Source organism: Chiloscyllium plagiosum, chromosome 30 (genome assembly GCF_004010195.1).
Source record: "Chiloscyllium plagiosum isolate BGI_BamShark_2017 chromosome 30, ASM401019v2, whole genome shotgun sequence".
NCBI lineage: Eukaryota > Metazoa > Chordata > Chondrichthyes > Orectolobiformes > Hemiscylliidae > Chiloscyllium > Chiloscyllium plagiosum.
The window spans coordinates 28,519,180-28,529,753 of NC_057739.1; the positions used below are offsets into that span (position 1 = coordinate 28,519,180).

At 37.9% G+C, this 10,574-nt stretch overlaps 1 protein-coding gene across 7 annotated transcripts in view; it reads right to left on the bottom strand.

The window, feature by feature from the left end:
* Nucleotides 1-4,841: 4,841 nt before the first annotated feature.
* The window catches only part of mapkap1 (MAPK associated protein 1), a 331,621-nt gene continuing 325,888 nt past the window's right edge, over nucleotides 4,842-10,574 (bottom strand). For 6 of the 7 annotated variants that reach the window (XM_043720206.1, XM_043720203.1, XM_043720205.1 and 3 more), the window contains one exon: nucleotides 4,842-7,293. In XM_043720206.1, the coding sequence (XP_043576141.1) occupies nucleotides 7,171-7,293 (123 nt within the window). In that variant the 3' untranslated portion in view covers nucleotides 4,842-7,170. Of the gene's footprint in view, nucleotides 8,516-10,574 lie in introns of all 7 variants that reach the window. The other variant, XM_043720204.1, reaches the window with a different exon arrangement.

Consider the following 10,574-nt stretch of genomic DNA (forward strand, 5'->3'; position numbering starts at 1 on the left):
CTTCCTCTCTCGTGAATCGGATTCCTGTGAGTGTGGCGTTGATGATCCGGTGTGTGTTCTCTATTTCTGTGTTTTTAATGATTACAAAGGTATCATCTACGTATCTGACCCAGAGTTTGGGTTGAATTTGTGGTAAGACTGTTTGTTCTAACCTTTGCATTACTGCTTCTGCTATAAGTCCAGAGATCGGTGGGCCCATGGGTGTGCCGTTGATTTGTTCATATATTTGGTTGTTGAATGTGAAGTGTGTTGTGAGGCACAGGTCCAGTAGTTTGAGTATGCCGTCTTTGTTGATGGGTTCAACGTCCTGTTGTCTGTTATGTTTGTTCAGCAGGTTGGCTATTGTTTCTCTGGCTATGGTTTTGTCGATAGAGGTGAACAGTGCCGCTATATCGAATGAGACCATGTCTATATGTATATTTCTGATGATATTCAAGAATTCCTGTGTTGACTGTATAGTGTGTCTGGATCCGCTGATCAGGTGTTTCAGTTTCTGCTGTAGTTCTTTAGCCAGTTTGTGTGATGGTGTCCCTGGTAGTGATACTATGGGTCTGAGTGGGATGTCTGGTTTGTGCACTTTAGGTAGTCCATAGAATCTGGGGGTGTTGTTGCTTTCAGGTTTCATTCTTTGTAGGTCAGACCTGGTTATCTGTCCGTTTTTTTTGTAGGTTCTTCAGTGTGTTGTTTATCCTATTCGTGAGCTGTGGGGTGGGGTCAAACTCCCTCTTTTGGTAGGTGTTGGTATCTGCAAGTAGTTGTTGTGCTTTTTGGATGTACTCTGCTTTGTCCAGGATAACCGTCATTCTGCCTTTGTCTGCTGGTAGTATGATTATGTTCTTATCGTTTCTTAGTGATTTTAGTGCTTCCCTCTCCTTGGTGTTGAGGTTATGTGTTTGTCTTTTCCTTGTTATCAGGGGTACGATACTTTGTCTCACTGTTTGTAACCTTGTTAAAGTTAGTGTTACAATTGCCATAATGTGACAAAGCTATCAGAACTCTAGTGGAAGTTGATCAGCGTACCATTGTAATTATCATTACTTGTCCAAAGGTTTATTCTAATTATTCAAAAAGTAAACAATGTCATATTGTAGAAGCTGTTCAGACAGACTGGTGTTTAAAGAGGTAAACATTGACCATTTGTATGGATTCATTTAAAATTGACCTGTCAGGGCTTGTAAAATCCTGTTTTTATTGTGTTACGGCCCTTAACACATAATAAATCTGTATAACAAAAGTACAGCCTGAATGATCAGGTATGAGAGAGGATGCAAGTGGACCAAAATAGATTCCTGCAGAATAAACTTTTCAGATGAAGTTTATTCACTGTAGATTATTCAAGTAATCAACTGTTAGAATCCTTGAAATACTTCTAAAATCAAACAAATTCTTTGTGACAAATAATTCTACCCAACAATGTACCTTGACATAATGAAAAGATGTTACACTTTATTAAGATGTACAAGGAATAAATTATTTATTTTAAACTCAAAATATTTGATTGCTCTTGAATCTGAAATAATATGGGAGAAGGCAAACAGCTACACACAGCGATCTTTCGTCACTGAATAGAACACGTTTGTAATGAATGATGGGAATCCGTGGTCAAGACACAAGAGGGAAATTGCAGCAGCATTGAAAATGGCAAGGTCCCTTCTTATATTGATCAATATTTTTATACACGCACCAGCAATGCTCTATTTGATGTACTAGTACAAGCTTTATAGCTGATGTGTATGGATTCTCGGACATTAAGCACTACTGTGATTATATTCTCACTCCCTGTAACTGTCACCTGACTGTAGTTACTTATTTTCCTACATGGTCAGCATCAATTGGTAGAATTTTCTGCTCAGCAAAAGCAAAAGAACGCTTCCCAGCCATTTTTATCGTCACCTCCTAATACTTGGTTGGTTGATTGTGATTTTCTTGAAATTGAAATGACAAAGGGTTAGTGAGTATGGAAATACATATCATTTGAAGAAGTTCATTAATCTCTGTATCTCTTTCATAATACAGAAATCATGTATATTTTACTTATATTGACTCTTTTGATGCCAAGTTTTTGGGCATTATTTGAAATATTTGCCTGCGATGAGTTGCTTCAGGTTACAAAATGAGCATTAGACCTATTCCCTGCAAGCCAAACACAGACAACACTGCCCAAATGATTTGGGTATTTCTGCACTCTGTCATAGTCAGGCTGTATTAATATGTGGAATTAACTGATGTCTATTTTTGACAGGTACCTCTACAGGATGGTCGTCTTAACTTATTCAAAAGCAACTGACAGCAAAATGTGCACCGATCAGTTATCAGGCCTGGTAGTATCAGTCATACTTTACAGCACATGGACCAGAAGCATATGGAACATCTGCTCCAGCAAACTAAGCAGGATCTTATGGAATATCTAACAGCACAAATGGGAACCCTATGAGCATCTTGTATAGTACCACACTCATACATTTTATCCATATAGGTACTTAGATATTTGAAGCCTGCACATGCATATATGTCCTGCTTTTGTTTATACTGCATTCTCCGCTATCTACTTTCTGGAAAAACACACGTGTTTGGTTAAGTTCTAGCAGCTTTCCTCAGCTGTCTGACCTTGGATATCTTTTACTTGTGGGGAGGGGGAGAGTGCAGCCTTTCATCTCCTTAATGTCAGGCAAATACAAATCTGAGCTATTGATTTCTTGATGGTATGTGTCAGATGTCCATGATTTTCATGCACTGGAGGGCCCTGTGGAAGGGTTCAAAATAAAACATTAACAATAAATTGTAATCCCAGAAAAAGAAGGAACTAAAAATTTCTTCAATAAAATTCACAATTAAGATAATTGACAAGGCATAGTGGCCCAGTTAATTGGATTACCGATGAGCTATGCTACCAAGATGTGGGGTACCAATCTTTGCCTACTATTTGTCACATTTTCAACTGGATTACACAATAGCCCAATGACATATCTTCACACTTGAGCTTTTTGGCCCATATATTTTATAGCCTAGTCCACTGAAGGATATGTTGCCATGCTGTATAACTCTGATTCTATAAGTGAAAATCTAGTCTGGACTAAGAAACAAATTCAGTTCATACTAATATTCAAACAACCAGTAATACTTAAGAGTTTCTAAAATATACAGTTTCTAAAATTTGAGGTAGCTTAGAAACAATGTTTCAAAAGTATTGGAAAATAAGATGTGACACAGACCCTCCATGGCTGAAGGCAAGCAATTGGACTGAAATTTCCATCAGGTGCTGATAGGAAGCAAAAATAGGCCATTCTGCCATCTGGACTGTTCCACCAATTATATCATGGTTGATCTGAACATTTAATATGCTAGTTTAACAAAAACTGATGAATTCAGATTTGAAATTTTCAGTTGGCCTATTTTAAGGATGTGCATTCAGGCTTCCAATATCCTTGAAGATGTGTAGATTATAAGGGTTCTCCTTCCAGTGAGGAAATAGTCTCCTGTTTATATATCTCCTTAGTAGCACAACAGCTTTTGTGTGTTGAAACTGAATGGAATGCAAATCCATGTCTCATCTGTCCAATTGCTTTTCTCTGAAATTGACTTCAAATTAAGTGTTGATACAACATTTATCATTAAATAAGCATTAGCATGAAGGAAAACAAGATAAGGCACATAATTGGAAGGTTAGTAAATTAAAGCTTTTATAGTCCTTTAAAATAATGATGTCCTATAAAAACAATTCGCACTGCAAGTTTTAAGAAACCATCAATTAGCAACCAAATCTTTCTTCGGAAAATCTTAAATACAAAGGAAAAAAAATCATTAAGTAAAATTGAAATAATATTGACATGTTGTGAAGCACTTTAAGACTGAACATGAAACATGTTGGGATGTACATGACTGAGGGCAAGTATGGTAGATTATGCTGTAATACTTAAATACCCATAAAGCTAGTCTTAATATGGTAACCATCGTAACAATTATCAATTATTGTTTAGGGACATTACTGCCACTTAGAGAAGGAAATCTGTCATTCTTGCCTGATCTGTCCTAGACACACTGAAATGGTTAAACAACACTGAGATCATCAATTAAAAACAAATAACAAACAATCACCAACATCCCATGCCAGAATAATATCAAATATTCATTAAACCCAGAAATATGAGGTTGACCCATATTGTGCTGCATAATAAAGTATTATTATTAGTTATGATAGTATAGCAGTTACGTAATCTGAGGATGACCGATTCAGGAAGGAAGGTGAAATTCAGATTGGACCCTTGAAAATCATGGAATTCTGGAGACCTGGCTCTTAGAATGCAAGCTGAAAACCAGAATATATCCAATGGGAGAAGCAGTTTGGAGGCTTGAATTGAGAATCCCATCACTGAATTGAAAGCCCACAATGATGGTCTAACATCAAAATGAGGAATGTACACGTGACAATAAAACTATTGGATTGTTGTATAAACCAGAGCAATTGACTGATCTCTTTTAAGGTCTGACGCATCTCACCACAATCAAGCCATCTGGCTGCCCTGCTACAAACAGTTCAGAAAACAGTTGCAAGGCCTCCTTACCATTGAGAATTGCAGTTATGCTCACAACCCAAGAATGAATATAGTTTGGTAATATGAAGGCAACAACTATGCCACAGCAGTAGGTCAAGGCTTATTTTGTGGAATTCTGTCATACTAATTTCATTAAATGCCAGAATCATTTCATTCAGGAATTGTGAAGCCAGCAGTGTTGCTGAACCAGCTGTGATTGGCTTTTAAATACATCTCAGACTTCACTATTTGACATGTTTTTGCATCAGTTGGCATTCATTCATAAAGTCAGGTCTTTCAAAATGTAGCTGAATGGTGTCATACTTATTTTTATTATGTGTATTTTAAATTGCAAACCAGAAAACATCTTGAAAAGCTCCAGACTAAAAATAACAAGCACAAAAGGAGGATTGACAATGATGAATTAAATCAAAATCAATGAGGTGAGCTTTCAAACAGTGTAGAAGAGTAGAATGTGGACAGGAGGAACTAAAGACCCAGTTTCCAAATTATAGCGGAACATAGCAAGACACAAATCCAGACCAAATAAATAGATAGTGTATAAAGGATCACCCAGTGGGCTTAGCACGTGTGTAAATGGAGAGGGGATAAGGCCAAAGAAAACTGAAGATAAAGACAAGGGGTTTGAAGTTGTTGAATTAGTGTACAGGGATTCTGCTAGGTTGGTGTCCAAAGAATTTAAGTAGACACAATCTTGAGTAAACAAAGTTATGCAGTTTATTTGATGAGTTTCAGTTTGTGAAGGGAAGAACTTGAGGGTCAGCAAGATGGTAGTTGAGATTGATTCTGAAGGTGACAAAGTTTGATTAGTTGTGCTGTTTAGCAAGGTGGTGGAAATTTACCTCAACACTGAACATGGTTGGGTATCCTCCAGTTTAGTCTGAGGAAACTAGAAGCGAATGGAGGGGTTTGGATGCAAAGATGTGGATATTTCAGCAGGGACTGAATAGGATTGCTCCTCAATCTTGCCCAAACTTAACTTTAAGGAAATATTTCCTCAAGTAAGTGAGAAGCAAGACCAAACCAGTTTTCTGAGTCATAGTCATGGAAATAGGCTCTTCAGTCCAAACATTCCACACTGCCCATGTTCCTGAACTAAACTAGTCCCAGCTGCCTTCACTTGGCCCATATTCCTCAAAACCTTTCCTATTCACAAAGTTATCCAAGTTTCATTTAAATGTTGTAATTGCATCCACCACCCCGCTCTGGCAGTTCATTTCACACACTAACCACTTGGTGTAAAAAGGTTGCCCATGTCCTTTCTGGATCTTTCTCCTTCACCTTAAAAGAAAATCCCCTAGTTTTAAACTCTCCCCATCCTGGAGAAAAGACCCATGTCATTCACATAATCCATACTCCTCATGACTTTATAAATCTCAATAAGCTCACCCTTTAACCTCTTATGCTCCAGTGAAAAAGGTCCAAGTCTTTCCAATCTGTTTTTATACGTCAAACCCTCCATTTCCAGCAACATCCTGGTAAATCTTTTCTGAACCCTCTCCAGTTTAATAACTTCCTTCCTGTAATAGGGTGACCAGAACTGCGCACACTATTCCAGAAGCAGCAATATCCTGACCTTTGACCCTTTGTTTAAATTTTTAAAAACTTAGTCATGAAATACTACAGAGATGTGACAAATGGTTGAATTTATTAAACTCAGTGGAGATCCACATTGTGCTAGTGGAATTGGCTGACGTGGAAATCATCTTCATTTTATCGAATGAATTTCCATCCAGAACACCAGAAGTGAAAAATTTCAATTGTCTGAATCAGCAGCAGTTCTGGAAGATCCTTTAAATACAAAATTCTTCTAAATTTATGGCTTTACTGTCATGTTGATATGAATGTTGACAATTTGAAGCCATTTAAAAATTGGTTGATAAAGAATATTCAAACAAAAAATATTATAGTTTTTTGGAAACTGCAGATCTTTATACATTTTGCCAGAAAGAAAAATGTTTTAAACATATTATACATTCTCATTCTGTCCTTAAATGACAGTCTGAAATAATACCAGCTATTTCTTACACAGTGCTTTGTCGTTATATTACATTAGCAGGTACAATGCAAGAACATTTACAGATCACAGTAAAAACTAATGTTTATTTCCTTCGCAGGCCATAAAAAATGTATTATTCAGCCATTAAGAAAAAGCTGTTAAACTGTTTGTCCGGTTATTGTTTTTACAAGAATCAAATGAAATTTTAGGGCTTTTGTCCCACATGATTAACTTTCAACTTGATCATGTGACAAGCTATGACACATGTAAAGTCATTTGTCAGACAGTGCAATTCATTGTATCCATATTCCATAGGTGATTATATGTGTGGACCCTCCCATGAATCAAAGCATAGGGAACCAAATCTAGCCACTTTTTTTTTCCTCTGATAGGACTGCTTTGAGAGGGGAGTCTGCATCCCAAACAGAAAGCTTCAGACCCTTTTGAACACCTCTAATAGTGAGAGATCTAATGGTCTCCAAAATTTTATCGGTTTTCTTTGTTCTTTTCTAGGCAGCCTGAAGAAGTACAGCTTCATAGTTTTATCTCCCATCTCAGAAACTCTGGGAGATCTTCCTCAGCGGCATCATCTGTGGACAGTTTACAATGAGGCTGATGCTACTGTCCTGATTTTTTGTCCTTCTGAAAGCTGAAGCTTGTTCTTCTGCTAAGTTTTCTTTGTTTTTGAGCTTGGTAGTCTGCTCGTGCTGAACTTGCTCTAGATTCCAAAATATAGTTAATCTAAAAACAAACCAAACATCAATTATTTCAGCATATTTGATGGATAAGAGACAAAAATTAATTGACAAACATTTAAGGATTTGAAATATTAATTTATTAGAGGTAAAGGCAAAGTCCTTGTAGTCCTGGCAGACCATTGGTGTGCTCTTTCATCAGAGAGAGAAAGAACTGATGGTCACCATGCCTCACTGCAAGGGGAGAGATTGAGAAGAAGTGTCCCTCATGGTAACATCAGCCGATAAGGAATTGAACCCACATATTGACATCACTCTACATCACAAACTGGCCGTCCAGCTAATAATACCCCAAAGATAATTCTCAAGCATCTGTAGAATAATCAGGGGTAATACAAGACCTGATATGGGTTCTTCATGAAATCAATTTCAATAATAATAGGACCATCTGATTTTTTTTTGGTAGGTCAAAAAATTGCTCAGTCAGAGGCTGAGCACTCTTGTGATAAATAACAGACTATTCAATCACACATTGGGTCAACTATTGGACCTCAATAAGTTAGTATCACAGATAGTCCTAATAGTGCAGTTTACCACTTCAGTGTTTCTAGAAACCACTTTTAATAACCACATTAGTTTGGTTTTCACTGTTTTGTATATCTATTTCAGACTTTAATGGATAATTTAATAATTTGTTAACATTTTGACTGATTTGTAACACTGTGAAATACAATTTAATCACAAAAGTCTTACTGGGGTGGTAGTTGTCTATTTGATCTTAAATATTAATTTATGATAAAGGATAATTTAGAACACTTTTGGTAGCAAAGAAAATATTTGGAATATGACATTTATCAAACAAAGCATGCTACGCTCATAATAAAAAAAATCCTTGTCAATTAAACTCCAGGATACATAACATTACTTTGTTTGTATTTTAGCAGAGCTAGAGAACTCTGCTGAATACATACTTACATTTTGTTGACAAGTACAAATCAAGTCCTGGTGTGAAAACAGCCAAGTACAGGAAGGTATAATTTCCATTTTCTTGTATAATAAAGAATAATTTACACTTCAGAAAAGCAAGGGCTTCAGAAATCAATTTTATCAGATGTAACTTAAAACTAAAAATATTTTTGAAAATATTGTTTTCAATTTCATTTTTCAATTGGAAAAAGAAACTCATTTTGTTTGAGCTTCTTCCCATTTATATAATAAAATGTCAACATTTTTGGTGGTAAAGCTTCCATTCTAATCAGAGAACAAACCTAAAAAGGTGATGAACAGTGAATAAAGTTGACACAGAAGTCAGTTCAGCATGAAAGACAGTCACATTAGCAAATCGTAAATACTTGTTTTACATGTCTCATAAAATGCTAATTTATTGGCTACGATACTTTGTGATGATAGCTGTGATAATTTTTAATGGAAGGTTAATGTAAAAATCAAAATGCAAAAAGCCCTTTGGCTTAGCATCAGTTGGTTCACTGAAAAGATTTGGCAGCTTAAAACCCGAACAGTTTTATGTACTGCTGGGTCTTCATAGTCATTAAATTTTAAGGCTGATACCTTCAACTGATTTTGAGTATTTATTTCATGGCTAATAAAACCTTAGTCTGGACCAGCTCGAGTGATTGAGATGGTTAGCTTGCTAATGTCTGAGTAAATTGGTCACATCCCAGATGTATCACTTATAAGAATTGCCAGATTATAGGCAAATCAATAAATATGAAAGCAAAAGAGTGCTGTGTAAAACAAGAAAAAAAGCTGCTGTACTCAGACAGTCAAGCATTAAGACATGCACGACCAGCCAGCTAAAACACCACATGCACCTAGAGGCACTCTGGATTTTCTACAGAGTGCCATTTCTGTTAGTCCACTGATTTTTGGGATCAGCCTGATTTTAATTGAGGCAAGCTTCTCACTGTGTGGCAACCTTTGAACGGCAACATATTGCGAAGCTGTGAGAATCAGAAAACTGCTACCAATTTAAAGGCCTGTAAGCAGCTTAAAATTCAACAAACAGACAATCATGAAAGTAAAAGCAGAGTTTGACTGGAAAGCAAGCAATATTTGAGAAGTTCTATGAGTTCAATTACAAGAGACCAAGTCCCAAATTCTCCAGCTGAAGAGGGCTGTTCTGTTTGTACTCAAGCACATCAACCCTGAGAGTACAACAGCAAGCACACGGACAACCAACGCTATCAGCTCATGCGTGGTCAGCACTAACACAAAATTAATGATCTGACTGAGTCTAGCTAAGGTAAGAGGAGTCAATTATACTTTCCTTGATGACACTGTGCTGCACTAACAGCAAACTTCTTTTCAAGTGTTTGAATTGAATTATTTACAAATAATCCCTATTAGGGGATTCCAATTTTGATCTGGAAATCTTTGTCCATTGATTCATAATCTATATTTGCCCCCTAAAAGCTCACAGCATAATTTTTACCATGCATTAGTTATCACACCCTGACCTTAAATTTACCTGGACCATCTCTGACATCTCCCTCCCCTTCCTGGACCTCTTCATCTCCATTAATGATGACTGACTTGACACTGACATTTTTTACAAACCCACCGACTCTCACAGCTACTTGGATTATACCTCTTCCCACCTTACCTCTTGCAAAAATGCCATCCCGTATTCCCAATTCCTCTGCCGTATCTGCTCCCAGGAGGACCAGTTCCACCACAGAACACACCAGATGGCCTCCTTCTTTAGAGGAGTTTCCCTTCCCACGTGGTTAAAGATGCCCTCCAACGCATCTCATCCACATCCTGCACCTCCGCCCTCAGACCCCACCCCTCCAACCGTAACAAGGTTGCCCCTGGTGCTCACCTTCCACCCTACCAACCTTCACATAAACCAAATCATCCGCCGACATTTTCGTCATCTCCAAAAAGACCCCACCACCAGGAATATATTTCCCTCCCCACCCCTTTCCACGTTCCGCAAAGACCGTTTCCTCCGTGACTACCTGGTCAGGTCCATGACCCCTACAACCCAACCTCCCATCCTGGCACCTTCCCCTGCCACTGCAGGAACTGTAAAACCTGCGCCCACACCTCCTCCCTCACCTCTATCTAAGGCCCTAAAGGAGCCTTCCACATCCAAAGTTTTACCTGCACATCCACTAATATCATTTATTGTATCCATTGCTCCCGATGCGGTCTCCTCTACATTGGGGATACTGGGCACCTCCTAGCAGAGTGCTTTAGGGAACATCTCCGGGACACCCGCACCAATCAACCACACCGCCCCGTGGCCCAACATTTCAACTCCCCCTCCCACTCTGCCGAGGACATGGAGGTCCTGGGCCACCT